Below are 14,258 nucleotides of genomic sequence, written 5' to 3' on the forward strand. Positions count from 1 at the left end.
TCTCTCTCTCTCTCATGCTCCCCCTCCTTCACCTCCTGATTCCCCTTTCCCTGACTCCCCCACCCCGCTTGCTGGTTCACTTCCTCAGATTTCCCCCTAGCCCTCCTCCCAGGTCTTCTGGGCAATCCCTTGGTCCTCTCTGCCCTGGTTCGGTGGTGGGTCATAGCATGGTGGGCTGGGTGGTCAGCCCACCCAGCTCCAGAAGGAGCCAGGATACCCCACTTCCTGCAGGCTGGGTTAGCTGAAAGAGAAGGCATGCCATGCCCAGAGCACCCCGAGGCTAGCACAGGGGGAGAAGCAGAAGCAGTCCTCATGTTAAGGGAGCTCCCAGTCTAAGGGGGGCCCATTTGCTATGGTGAGGAAGGGTCCAATCCAACACGGAGAGACAGCTCCCTTTAGGGGAGCCTGGAGGACTCATAGCGCTAATGCACAGGTACAAACCACCGACCGAATTAACAACTCCATGAGCATCCGTGGCCAGAGGGGAGAGGCAAAGGCAGACTGGGCAGGAGGGGACCCTAGGAGGCTGTGAGGATGGGGGCTGGATGTGGGATGGAGCCTGAACCCCTGGAGGTCCCCGGATCTCCTCAGCCAGACTGCAGGACAAAGGTGTGTGTGTGTGTGTGTGTGTGTAAGGGGGCAGAGGGCAGAAGTGGTCTGATGGAATTGTGCTCTGTGGGAAACCTCTAGATTTCCCCATGACTCCCTGAGCCTGGGTTCACTTTAGTTCCCAGTTCTCCTTGCTTTCCTGGGCCCCTTCCCCCAGGCCTGGGCCTCCTCCAGGGCTTTCTGGTCTTGGGGTCATTGTTTAGGATGGAGACTTGGCACTGGGTGGGGGGGAGGGTTCTGCCTGCAAGGTGTTGCTAGGTGGCATCTCAGGTGCAGGCCGCAGACAAATCATTAGTGGGTGGATCCGGGTGGGGCATCCAGCCTCAGAACAGAGGCCAGGAAACTGGAGGGAGGTGTGGAGGAAACAGAGGATTCCACCAGAGGGTGGGGCTGGCAGGTGGGGCTGGGGGTGGTGGGGGTGGTGGTATACTTTTTCAGGGCTACCTGGCCTGGGTGAGGGGCTGTGAGGCAGAGGGCTAGACCATGTCCATCCTGTCCCCCTACAAGGTGCCTACAGATGATAAGGTGACTGGAAAGGAACTGGGGGGGGGGGGAGGGGGCCCTAGCTGCAGGAAGCTGGGGTTGAATGTGGGCCTGTCATCATCCAAGCCAACGTTCCAGCTGGGAGCCCACCTCAGGCTGTGTGGCCTCTCACGTCCCCAACTTGATCTGTCTCTTTTCCTTGGGAGGGGGACGTACATGGCCATGTTCCCTTCCTGGGACTCCGTCTCCACTCCAGCCAGCAGTGGCCTATAGGATCCAAGGTCAGCTGGGCCCAGGCCTGGCGCGACCTTAACCAACTATGCATCTATTAAGCACGTACTGTATACAGGGCTTCCAGGCCATTTTACTCACTGTGTACCCTCAAACAAAGTGGGTTGAGTGTGTCAATATCTTCCCCAGTGCCTGGTCCTACTCAAACTCAGTCAATCTGGACAATAGTTCACATTGGAAACTTCTTCCTTTACAGAAATCTCTGCAGAGGAGACTCAGGGCCTCTGGGGGGAGGGGGGGTGGCCAAGCCTAGGCTCCCATTGTAGAGTTCTGTGGGGGGCCTCTTTGAGTTGGCCCATCTCTTGTGGGCCAACTGGGGGGGGGTCTCCTCCCACCCCTGGGGTCTGGGGGGTCTCCTCCCACCCCTGTCTCCTATCTGTCTGGGCTCTAGCAAACTCTAGGGCTGGGCTAAAGAAGCCATTTGGATCTCTTCCTCCTTTTCCTCTTAGCCTTCTTCACGTAGGCTGAGCTGCTGACAAGCATGGGGGTTGCTGGGGCCTCTCCCTGCCGGGGGTGGAGGACAGGCCCAGGCATGAGACTCCCGGCTCCAGCTCCGAGGACCTCTGTGCGGCCCTCTGGCTGCCCTGCCAGGCCTCCTCCCCCGGGCTGGAAGAGTGGGAGCTGATGCTGGAGGCACTGGCTCCAGGCCCAGCTCTGACCCTGACCCTGACACTGGGCTGACCCAACTGCAGCCACTTAAATCCTGGTGCCTCAGTTTCCCCAGAGTGTTCTTGTGAAGAGTGGAGAAGAACAGCCAGGTTTCCTTAGTCCTGGCTTAAGGGGCTTAAGGATGGTTCCCCCCCCCCCCCCACCTGAGGGCTGAGGGTTGGGATGGTAAACAGTGGCAGAGAGGGGTAGGTAGATGAACTGCTTGCAGGGGGAGGGGAGAAGCGGGGGGCTACACGATACCGGGTCTCAAGGCTAAGGCTGGGGTCTCTGAAGGTAGAAAATAAGATTCATTTCTGTCTCCCAAGGCCTCTGAGTGACTCGTGACTTCGGCAGTGGGCTTGGGGTTGGGTCCGAGCCCTGTGGGAATTCAGACGGGGGTGGAGGGGGGGCTGGGAGGCACAAAGCTGGGCACAGGGAGGGGTGGGAGGGGCTGCTGTCCCCTCAGGCCCTGGCTCCCTCCCGATTTGGTGCTTCGAGGCAGATGGCTCTCCCATCCTGTCTAGGTAAAAGGAGAGACCACCTGCTTTGAAGCAGGAAGTCCTTCCTGCCATCCAGCCTCATCCTTGGGAGCTCTGAGTCAGGTGGAATTGCTGACACCACACCTTCCTGTCCCGGGTTCAATGCGGGCAGCGAGCCTAGGCCACCATGCTCCTCCTGTCCCTGTCCCATCCCTGGGGCCCTGGCTTGCCCCGGAGGCTCCACTTTCAGACAGGCCCTGTGCAGCCGCCACTGTCCTGGCAGCTCCTAAATCATTAGCACTGCCGAGATTAGGCTGCTAATCTCCTTGTTGGGTTCAGTGGGTGCCAGAATGTGAGGTTGGGTCACTCCCCGGTAGGGGTGGCTGTGGGCTGCCCAGATGGGCTTCTTCCTGGGTGGTGGTGGTAGTGGGGTGCAGTGTGCTGACTGCGAGGTACCCTGGCAACCATGGTACCTCTGCTGGGCGCCCTCCTCAGATGGGGGTGGGGGGGGGGATGAACGAGGAGGCCACCCTTACCGTTGCTGCTCTTGGGCCCTCTACCCTCAAACTTCACACCTGCTCCCTTGTTTTCTGAGCCTGACTGATGTCACTATCTTCCCAGATTCCCTCTAAGACCTCAGGAGATAAACGGTCCCATTTCATAAGCAAGGACAGAGGCCCCTGCGTTGATTTCTAGGTGAGGATCCATCACCAAGTGTGTCCGCTGAGACTTAGGGACCCGCCCCCCTCCCTCCCCCACGTTGAGCTTGGGCTGTCTCCTTTCCAAGACTTCAGAGACTCCTGAGAGAGCTGGGGACGTCCTTAGGTCAGTCCAGGGGGCTCTGTGAGGGGTGCGTTATACCAGGGGAAACCTGTGGGGCTCCCTGGGGCCCTGGAATATGGAGGTGTGGGGAGGGACAGGTCAGCCTCTAGGCTCCCAGACCTGTAGAGCCTTGTTCCAGGCTCTTCCTGGCTCCCAGGCTGGATTCTCTGACTTCCCCCCCTCCCTGCAACCTCCCCCCAAAATGAGCTCAGCGCCTAATTGTAGCCGAGGATGGAGGATCATCCTAGCCTCAGGGCTGCAATACCAGCACTACCTTTGTTTTGGAACAAACAATGGACCACTTAGAGATGGCCAGGCCAGGGCTGAGCCCAGGACAGGACTGGGCCCAGGGATACACCCGGCCTGTCCAGCCCAGGCCTCAGGGCCTGGCTAGCTGGTTCAGAGGCAAATTGCATAGGTGAAGTTTTGGCTCGGACTTCAAGGGGCCAGGGACCCAGCCTTCCTGTCAGCGTTGAGTATAAAGGGTGGACCGGGGTCTCCAGCCACCCCAGACAGACCCTGTGCCTGATCTTGTGGACACCATGGCCGCCACCACCACCAGTATCCGCCAGTTCTCCACCTCTGGTTCCATCAAGGGCCTGTGCACACCCGGTGGGGGCTTGTCCCGGATGTCGACTGTCCGGGTTGGGGGCGCATGCCGGGCCCCCAGCCTCCTAGGAGGTGGCAGCTGTGGCACCATGTCGGCCGCCTCCTCTCGCTTCTCAGCGGGCCTGGGGGGTGGCTACGGCGGTGGGTACACCTGCAGCCTGGGTGGGGGCTTTGGCTCCAGCTTTGGCTCTGCCTTTGGTGTGTCCGATGCCCTGCTGGGGGGTGGCGAGAAGGAGACCATGCAGAACCTCAACGACCGCCTGGCCTCCTACTTGGACAAGGTGCGCGCCCTGGAGGAGGCCAACGCGGACCTGGAGGTGAAGATCCGTGAATGGTACAAGAAGCAGGGGCCTGGGCCTGCACCAGACTACAGCCACTACTTCAAGACCATTGAGGACCTGCGGAGCAAGGTAGGAAGCCCCTGTTCCTTGCCCTCTGCTTGAGTGCCTACCTTTGTCTTTCTTTCTTTCTTTCTCCAGTCCTGGGCTTGAATGCAGGGCCTGAGCACTGTCAGCTTCTTTTGCTCAAGGCTAGTACTCTACCACTTAAGCCATAGCACCACTTCTGTTTTTTTTCTGCATATGTGGTACTGAGGAATAGAACCCAGGGCTTCATGCATGTGAGGCAAGCCTCTACCACGAAGCCACATTCCTAGCCCTTTATTTTTTTAAATTGTGCTAGTACAGGGGCTTGGACTCAGGGCCTGGGTACTGTCCCTGAGCTTTTTTGCTCAAGGCTGGTGTTCTACCACTTGAGCCATAACTCCACTGCTAGCTTTTTGCTGATTACTTAGAGATAAGAGTCTTACAGACTTTTCTTTCCCGACTGGCTTTGAACCATGATCTTCAGATTTCAGCCTCCTGAGTAGCTAAGATGACAGGCTTGAGCCACCAGTGCTGTGGACCTGTTTCAGATTTTGCAAACAACTCTTCCCATCCCACACCTCCCTCATTTGTTCACTCTCTTCTTGGGGGGCCAGCCCCATGCGAGCCTTGGGTCTTGGGCCTGGGAGATATTCTGTGCCACGAGGTTGTTTTGAGTTCTTGGGATGGGGCAGAGGAGAGCTCCTCTCTTCCTACAGGGAGTTTGTCTAGGGTGGGGTCAGCTTCAAGTCTTTGATGGTGAGAGCGGGATATGAGGCTTCACTTCGCCTTCCGGCTATTGTCTTCTTGTCTGTGGCTGCCCTCTTGTCTGCCTCACCTCCTCCAGCAGCCCTCCCAGATAGATGGTTACTTGTCTTCTATCCCCAGATCTTAGGATCCAGTCTCCACAACACTTTGGGGTGCAGTCCATGCACCCCACTGATCGTGTTAGGTGTGTGTGTGTGTTTTGAATCTTTCTCATTCTCTCTGGGGTGATCACTCTGGTGGGGGAGTGAGGCAGGGGTTCTCTGAAATCGAGAGCTGTGCTTTCCCATTAGACTGGAAGCTAGTCAGATGGAGGAGACACCCCTCCCCTCATGATCTCTAAGAACACGGTCTTGGCATTCTGAAAACTTGGCTGCTCCGATCTCGGCACACACCTGATCTGGAAGGGACCCTAGTACTGCAGCCCCCAGGCCAGCAGTGATGGATAAAGCAGGCTGGGCCTGATCTGAATCTGGACCTTGAGGCCTGCCCAGACTCTGGGGTAAACAGCTGGGTCTGGTGCTGCTCTGCCCTGCCTTGTGAGGGCTTTTGCCTGCCTCGCGGCCTGGGACCTCCACCAGATAGGGGAATTCCTGTAATTTCCCCCTTGGAAGCCAAGCTCCTGGCAGTGCCAGATCAGATACTCTGCTTGGTCTGGGTGGCAGGGAAGCCAGGGGATCCCTGGTGAGTCAGCACTCTGGGCTGTGTGTGTGTGTGTGTGTGTGTGTGTGGGGAGCGGGGGGTCAGCCAGCAGTGCCTTACTAGGCCTCTGAACCCCCTCCCACTGCTGGGGCTCTCAGAACCACCAAGGAGAATGAGGAGAGCAAGGAGAGCGGGAATGGGGTCTCCGCAGAATTCAAATGAGAACAAATGCCCCCCTCCCAAGACTCCTCAGCCTGACCCAGGGTCCTTACAGAACATAGGGCCTTGGGGGAGGGGGGCTCTGTGAGTGGGGGAGTTGGGAGGGACCCTAGAAATATGTGTTTTCTCCTTCTTGTTTCTTCTATGCTGCAGCCCCCAGCCTGGTAACATGTCAAATTCTACCTAGCCACTGGAAAGCTCTTCTTCTCCTCTGCTCCCTTCTGGCTGCATGCAAGAACCTCTTCTCCTCTGTACCCTGTGGCCTTTAATCCGGGCATTTCTTGGACATTTCCCACATTTGTGGTAGCAGCAGTAATAAGGAGTCTTCTAGGCTCCTTCCTGGGCCCTACCCTTTCCCCTTCTCATTTCAACCACCCAGATGCCTTGTGGGAAAAGAAAGTGTTGCCCAGGATTGGAGGTGGGACCAGTTAGAACCTCATCAATCAATTAATTAATCACTTAATTAGACAACCGTACCCCAGAGGCAGGTTCTGAGTCAGGCACGGTGCCCAGGTCAGGGAATTCCAAAAAAGAGCAGCTCTGAAGTGGCCTCATTCCCCTGCAAGCTCAGAGTCTAATGGAGGGGGAAGCGAGGGCAAACACAGTGGAAACATGGATGAGGTTGGCCCTGATCTGAAGTGCTGGGAAAGAGAGATGAGCAGGGAGAAGTGACCCAGGAGGGCTTCCTAGAGGAGGTGGCAAGTAAGCCTGGAGGCAAATTGAGTTGGAGGAGCAAGGTCCTGGTATCCCTGTTTACCTGTGCTAGGGGATCAGGCCTCCATGAAGGGTTCATAGCCAGGTGTTCAGAGGAGGGTACAATGGGCCCCCCTTCCTTCTTGTCCTGGACCACTCCCTAAAAGATTGCGGAAGGGATATTGCCACCTGGGGTGTCAGGGATGTTTGCTCAGGGAGCCCACCATCCCTCCCAGATCCTAGCAGCGACCATCGACAATGCCAGCTTCGTGCTGCAGATCGACAATGCCCGCCTGGCAGCTGATGACTTCCGCACCAAGTGAGTCCAGGTGTCCCTGGCTGGTCCCCGGGGGGGGGGGTGGAGCTAGGGGTGGTCCTCTAGCCCTGCATGCCTTGGAGCACTCTGGGAGGGGGGCTTTCAGGGTGTCCTGGGGGACACCCCACAGCCTATACCTCCAACCCTGCCAGGTACGAGACGGAGCTGAACCTGCGCATGAGCGTGGAGGCTGACATCAATGGGCTGCGCAGGGTGCTGGACGAGCTGACCCTGGCCAGAGCCGACCTGGAGATGCAGATCGAGAGCCTGAAGGAGGAGCTGGCCTACCTGAGGAAGAACCACGAGGAGGTGAGGGTGGCCTGGCAAAGGCTGGGAACAGTCAGCCTGGGCTGCACAATCTGTCTGGGAGCCAACTACAAGGGCCAGTCTCTTCTTCAGTGGGTGCCTGGCCCGGCCCTGGGGCCCTGGGACTTCTAACCCTTCTCCAGACATCCTGCTCTTGTCCCCCTTAGGCATGGCCTACTGCATGGTGACAGTTAACTTACGAATGAGCAAATCAGTCTAACACACAATGCTAATTAGTACAATTAACTATAATAGTCTTAATAACCAGGAACATTTGGCCAGCACAGATTCACAGGCATTATTTCAGCTGATATGGACAATGGAAGAAAGAGATTCTTTTTTTCTTTGCTTTGAAGGAATAGGCTCAGAGAGGTTAAGGGATTTGTTCAAGGCTGTACAGACACACACCTACCTTTAGGTCTGTCTCACTCATCCCCTGGATGTGGAGATGTTGGCCTCAAGCTTGTGCCTGTGGGGTTGGTGGTGGGGAATGCATCAGAGGATCAGGGTGATGAATGGAGGCTGCCTTCGCCTCTCTTCCATACACTGGCAGTTGCCTTCCCTCTCTGCCCCAGTGCAGACTTGGGATGTTCAGAAGTGGTCAGGTGAGGCGGCTGGTACCCAGAATCCTGTGTGTTTGAGATGTGGCATCTCCCTCTAGCTGTCTGCTTGCCTAGCTGTCACCTGCTTGTGTCTCACTGGCATCCCAGAGTCTGTTCTCAGGGTAGTTCTGCTTAAGTTCCTACTTTGTTCCCCCCTGCCCAGGAAATGAATGCCCTGCGTGGCCAGGTGGGCGGCGATGTCAACGTGGAGATGGATGCGGCTCCCGGCGTGGACCTGAGCCGCATCCTCAATGAGATGCGGGACCAATACGAGAAGATGGCGGAGAAGAACCGCAAGGACGCGGAGGACTGGTTCTTCAGCAAGGTGGGTGGCCGTGTGGGAAGCAGGTGTGCACTTAGGTACCCACACCAGCCCCGGCGTGCCGCAGCAAGCCACAGCTACTGCAGATCCTCAGACTGTCCCAGCTGGAAGCATCTTTGGAAACCACTGGGATCAGCACTCATGCTTTCATGTCAGATGGGAGACCCAGAGATATCTCAGCCTCACACAGCACTCCTCCAGGGCCTAAATGGGTCCAGGTGTTCACAACCCAGCCCAGGGTTTTCCATCCACCCGTGACACAGGATGTGTCTTTGATGTGTAAACTCATGCTCCGGGAAAGCAGCAACTGGCTCACAAAGGACAGCTGATGGGGGATAGGGGTATCTCTCTTTGGGGTCAGTTAGGGGGACAAGTGCTCATTCTGTAGAATGTACTGTGTTCGACTAAGTTCTTTACAGGCTGGTGCCAATGCTTTAGCAACACATAAGAGACCCAGGTACAGCTCAAAGAGGGAAGGGCTTGGGGACAGCCTTAAGCCCCCTGCTGAAGGCCTCGTGGGCCACCTTCTCTTCCAGACTGAGGAGCTGAATCGAGAGGTGGCCACCAATACAGAGGCGTTGCAGAGTAACAGAACGGAGATCACCGAGCTCCGTCGCTCTGTGCAGAACCTGGAGATTGAGCTGCAGTCGCAGCTCAGCATGGTATGACCCACATCCCATGCCCTGCCTTGTATCTGTTACCTTGGGGTGGGCCCTGCTGCATGGACCGCCCCCCCTCCCACTAACCTCAACTCAGAGAACCACAAACGCCCTGTCTTATCATGTTACTTCATGCTCAGGGGTACTGCCCCTCTCTGTCCTGGAAGCACCCACAATGCACCCAAATGGGATCCCTTTTCTGGGTGTCCATTGTAGGGAAGGGTCCTTTCTAATCTCTCCATCCATCCACCATCTATCTGTCCATCCATCCATCTATCCATCCATCCATCCATCCCTCCCTCCCTCCATCCATCCATCCATCCATCCATCCATCCATCCATCCTATCCCTTGGCTTGTAGAAAGCATCGCTGGAGAACAGCCTGGCGGAGACCGAGGCCCGCTACGGGGCCCAGCTGGCCCAGCTGCAGGGCCTGATCAGCAGCATCGAGCAGCAGCTGTGCGAGCTGCGCTGTGATATGGAACGGCAGAACCATGAGTACCAGATCCTGCTGGATGTGAAGACCCGGCTGGAGCAGGAGATCGCCACCTACCGCCGCCTGCTGGAGGGCGAGGATGCCCAGTGAGTTGGGGGTGCCAACACTTGCTGTGGGGGTAGGCTGGCGACTAACTTGGCCCAGGGAGACGTGTTGAGACCCCAGTGACAGACAGGAGAATTGCAGGGGTGCAAGAGAACCATTCAGGGTCTAGACTAGATGATGGCAATAAAGGGTCCGTGGAAGGATCTGGAGGGGAGGGGTGTGATCTGCTGTACAGGGGTGAATGGGTGAGAGGGATGAGGAGGGTTTAGAGGGGTCTATCAGGAGCCTGGGGCAGGGTGTGGGGTTAGCAGAGGCCGGGAGCAGAGAGTACAGGCAGGAGAAAGACCTGAGTTAAAAACAGCAGAACTGGACGCCCAGGCCCGGGAGTGAGTGTGGCTCCGTCAGAGCTTAGAAAACGCCGAGTAATCACCTGGAGGAGTGGATACTGATGATGACTCGGGGTTTCTGGCTTCAGTGACTGGCAATGTCATTAGTCAGGATGAGCTGAGGAGTGGGGCCTGTGACAATCTTGTTTGGAGTTGGGACTATTGCTCAAAGCCCCAAGGTAAAGGGCAGAGAATGTCCCCATTCCTTTTCTTTTTGGTTTTATGCTTTTATTCTTCTGTAACTTTTTGCCCTAACACACAGCAAGCAGCCTAAAAGTTAGTGTCCATTTACACTCAAAAAGTTTAAATTAGTGTATGGGGTTTCGTTATTATTCTAGGTATCACTCAACATAGAGATTACACCTTTTTTCTGAACAAATTTCCTATAAGATTAAATCTTAACATATAAAATTCTATTTCTACTATTTAGGGAAACCAAAAGTGTTCTTCCAAAAAACCAAACTGTTGTCTAATGGCATAATAAAATCATATGTAATTACAGCAAATCTTTAAATCAGAAAAACACGGTAATTTCCTAAAGCTGAAAGTACCAGTGACTGTGGCAATAAGATTATTGCCTTATCTTCTCCACCATCATCTTGTAGCCTGCTACTAGTGGAGAATCACTCCGGGGATTTCTGTTTGGAGGTGGTTTTGGTTTTGGCATCTTACTAAGAATAGTAGCCATTTCTTTTTTTCTCATCGAAATTCTTCCAGTGCTCATACAGTTTAAAAATAACCCTGATTATTTCCAAAATCTTCTCCATGTCCACAGAAAGTTCAGCAAACCACTGTCTGGCATCTTTCTGCTGTACAACACAGGCCACACGTAGGCAAGCTAGAGCTATCATGAAAGGAGGATACAGTAGGCAAAGATCCGTTCTGTAGGTATCATTCACTATTCTCCATGCAAGGGGAAGCAATGTGTCTTCTTGGTCCATGTCCTGTACATATTGGAGCAAAGGTCTGTAAGGATGATACACGATCAAGCAACAATCCATTAGTTCTAGTAGATAGAATTCACATTCTAATATATGATTCATCTTATAATGGAATTCTTTTGGGAAGGCAAATGAAAAGCTAGTTTTCAATACAGAAGTAGCAGCAGCAATCAACCTCATATTAGAAACCACTCTAAATTCTCTACTTTGGATGCCAAAAACACACATGTAGGAGCCAATAATACAGGATCTATACTTTTCAGAGAATACCTGGCATAGAATCTCTTGAAATAAATGGTAGCAGTAGTGATAACTTGATGTCTTAATTTAAGATGTTCACCTAATGCTTGGATAACATTTGTAAAAAATATTTGTAACTTCCAATATTCTTCTTCTGAGAGAAATTTTAAGTCCTTTTGGCGCGTCTTCAATAGATCTTATTTATCCAGAATCCATTGTAAATAATGGGAGCTCTGCCAAAAGTTCCCTGCCATGGAATGCAGCTCTCCCTGATGAAATAGCACCAGCTGGCTGTATATCGTCTTGGAGCGACCACAGATGAGGCCGGTCTGGTGACCCAGCTCCGGGATCTCCTTTTTTTTGCCAGTCCTGAGGCTTGTACTCAGGGCTTGGGCTCTGTTCCTGTGCTTGTCTGTACTACTCAAGGGTAGCACTCTACCACTTGAGCCACAGTGCCACTCCTGGCCTTTAATGAGTGGATCATTGGAGATAAGAGTCTCCTGGACTTTCCTGCCTGGGCTGGCTTCGACTGTGATCCTCAGATCTCAGCCTCCTGAGTAGCTAGGATTACAGGCATGAGCCACTGGTGCTCATTCCCATTTTTAATGACACATTCCAGCCTTTTTTTTTTTTTTTTTTTTGCTTTCTGCCAATGGTAAAGTCCGTTGGTAGTCGAACCACAATCTCTCTTGCTTTAATGGAGTATTTTGTTGAGCCCTCTAGGATATGGAAAAACAAAACCCCGCTTGCTCAGCTTCTCCTTGTAAATCTGGGGTTAGTGGCCACAGAGTAGTCACAAATTGCCTTGGGCTGTTCCTTTCCTTCCTCCCGCGGCAGGCCGGCTGGGAGGCTGTATTAGTTGATCTTTCTCCACGCATGCCTAGCTATGGTTTCCCAGTGTGTGAGAACTCCTCTCCTCTCTTTTGGGCCTTCCCAGGTGTTGCAGCTCCCCAGCAGGGTTGGGGGGGGGGAGGCATCCTGCTGGCAAGCTGGCACCAGTGAGCTGACAGGTGTTCTCTCTTCCTATAGCCTAGCCAGTCAGTACTCCTCTTCTTCCATGGCCTCCCAGTCCACTCGGGAAGGTAAGAGTTGCCTTGTCCAGGGGAGGGATGGAGAGGGAGGGAGAAGCAAAGAGAAGGACCCTTCTGTGCTGAGTTTGGGGTGAAGACTCCTGCCTGAGGCTCCTGCACTAACCCCCACCCCGCCCCCATCATCCTCCTGTAGGCACTGTGACCAGCCGCCAGGTGAGAACCATCATGGAGGAAATCCAGGACGGCAAAGTGGTCTCTTCCAGAGAGCAGGTCCACCGTTCTACCCACTGAGGCCCCCAGCTCCAGGTGACAGCCCAGTGCTGGAGCAGTCCGTGCCTCCAACTCCTGGAACCTGCTCGCATGTCGGAGTGTCCATCGGGGCCCTCTCTCAAGAGCTGCTGCCGCTCTGCACCTGCTCCCCTCTTCTCTCCCTCTCCCATCCCTCCCAGTTCCTGATCCAGGGGCCTGCTGGGTTTACTCCAGTGGTTGCTAATAAAGCTTTGCTGAAGCACAGTCCTTGAACTTGTGATCTATCTGGTTGGGCAGACTAGGAAGGAGGAGAATTCACGGAGCGTTTGGTATCGCTTGTCACCTGCCCACCTGTTCTGCCCACTCCATCCCGGCCTGGGGCTCCTGGGAAGATGGGAAGGAAGGAGGTGGAAGGATTGGGGGTGGAGGCCTGAGACGGTCTGCCTGGCTGGGAATGTTTCTAAGAGTCAGTCTCTGGGCCCTGTCTCCTGTGGCTGGTTCCTAGGACGGCCCTCAGATTTTCGGGGTGGTGGTGGTGGCGTTGTATACATGTTCTAGAATATTCCCTGGGTCAGAGCAGAGTCAGGAGGGACAGGCGGGGCCTTTTTGCAGCAATGGTCCAGAACACTGCTGGGTGATCAGGTGGCAGTAGTGGGGTATTGTCTAGGAAGCCAGACCGGCTCTTCCCAGCTCAGCTGGGTGTGTTTGTGTGTGTGTGTGTGTGTGTGTGGGGTGGCCACTGTGCATGTGAGTGTGGGGGGCGTCCTGTTTGCTTTGGTGACTTGGCAGCTGTGAGCTATTGGGGAATCTCTTTTACCTGCTGGCAGGGTCTGTCTGGGCCTGTCTGGGAGGTGGAACCCATTGGCAGTCTGAAACAAGACCACATTCTGCCCAGCAAGCTGGGACCCTGGGACCGAGGGCTGGCTCTGCATGGTGGGCAGGGCAAGGTGGAGTTGTAGGGGTGGGGTGGGGCCCAAGACGCACCCCAGGAGCTGTATGGTGGGGATCCTGGGCAAGGGGGTGGGAGTGCAGTGCTGGAGAGGGATGTTTGCCACCTGGCCGGGATCTGAGATCTCGACTTCTTCCCTTGCTCTGAGGTGTCTGGGGGTGCAGAGGGGTGAGGGAAATGTGAGACAAGCCCCTGACATTCTCCTCACAATCCCTTCTTTATAAGACATCCCTCCTACAGCCCACCTCCCCTTTTTCCTCTTTGGATGCTCCACCTGTAGGATAAGGTTTAGAAGAAGAGGCTGAGCTCCAAGGGGATCTAGGGCTGGGAGCAGAGTCAGAAAACTGACCAGATAGAGCTGCAGTCTCAGGAAGGGTCCCTGAGTATCAGGACTGCTGGAGGGATGGGTGCTGTGGTTTGGTGAAGAAGAAGAAGAACAAAGCAGGTAGCTTGTCCAGTCCAGTTGAGGAGTGAGATGGGGCTGTTGTGCCCAGTCCATTCCTCCCTGAGTCTCAGTGTCCTGCCTGAGGCCTGAGGAGTCTGAGTGTGGTACAGTCCAGCCCATTGGCCTCAGGTCCAGATTCTAAGGCAGGATGGGTCCCTCCCTGGTCCTTCCGATCTCCCCAGCACCTAGTCCTTTCCTGCCACGTAGGTGGTGTGGAATGGCGTAAGAGCCACCTTAGGCTGGGGTGTCTCGCTCCCCACCCTCTTTCCCCATCAGATCCAGCATCCAGGTAGCTGGGCTGGGGTGGCAGCTTCCTGGGAGAGCTGGGTGGCAGTGGTGACGTCGCCTTCTCTTCTTCTCCGTATTAGGTCATGGGAAAGCGTAGCTGGAGGGCCTCCCTGAATCACAGGTGACGGGGCCTGAGACCAGAGGCACACACGCACACGCATAGGGCACTAGCATCGGGGGTTTGGAGAAATGAGGCAGAGCCCGGATGGTGGGAGGGGAGGGGGACCAGAGCTACCTGGGAGCTGGCCAGCGGCCAGGGGGTGATGAAAGCCCAGGGGAATGGAAACAGAGCAGCAAGCCTGTTGAAATCGCAACGCCCACTTGCCGACTTATAAAGGAAGCAGACGAGCCCCGACAGCAAC

The 14,258-nt window shown here is 55.1% G+C and overlaps 1 protein-coding gene and 1 pseudogene across 1 annotated transcript; one reads left to right on the forward strand and one right to left on the reverse strand.

The window, feature by feature from the left end:
• Positions 1–3,788: 3,788 nt before the first annotated feature.
• On the forward strand, positions 3,789–12,256 carry LOC122102405 (keratin, type I cytoskeletal 42). The gene is made up of 8 exons (XM_042673100.1): positions 3,789–4,351; positions 6,859–6,941; positions 7,091–7,247; positions 8,010–8,171; positions 8,705–8,830; positions 9,188–9,408; positions 11,964–12,016; positions 12,159–12,256. The coding sequence occupies exons 1-8, from the start codon at positions 3,875–3,877 to the stop codon at positions 12,254–12,256; spliced, it is 1,377 nt and encodes a 458-aa protein (XP_042529034.1). The 5' UTR covers positions 3,789–3,874.
• LOC122103528 lies at positions 10,325–11,218 on the reverse strand (annotated as a pseudogene).
• Positions 12,257–14,258: the final 2,002 nt, after the last annotated feature.

Source organism: Dipodomys spectabilis, unplaced genomic scaffold, assembly GCF_019054845.1.
Source record: "Dipodomys spectabilis isolate Male_0828 unplaced genomic scaffold, ASM1905484v1 ptg000018l, whole genome shotgun sequence".
Taxonomy (NCBI): Eukaryota; Metazoa; Chordata; class Mammalia; order Rodentia; family Heteromyidae; genus Dipodomys; species Dipodomys spectabilis.

Coding starts and splice junctions, on each gene's coding strand:
- LOC122102405 (XM_042673100.1), top strand. CDS start 3,875: ATGGCCGCCACCACCACCAGTATCCGCCAGTTCTCCACCTCTGGTTCC. Junction 8,172..8,704: donor AGGACTGGTTCTTCAGCAAG/GTGGGTGGCCGT, acceptor CTTCTCTTCCAG/ACTGAGGAGCTGAATCGAGA. Junction 12,017..12,158: donor CTCCCAGTCCACTCGGGAAG/GTAAGAGTTGCC, acceptor ATCCTCCTGTAG/GCACTGTGACCAGCCGCCAG.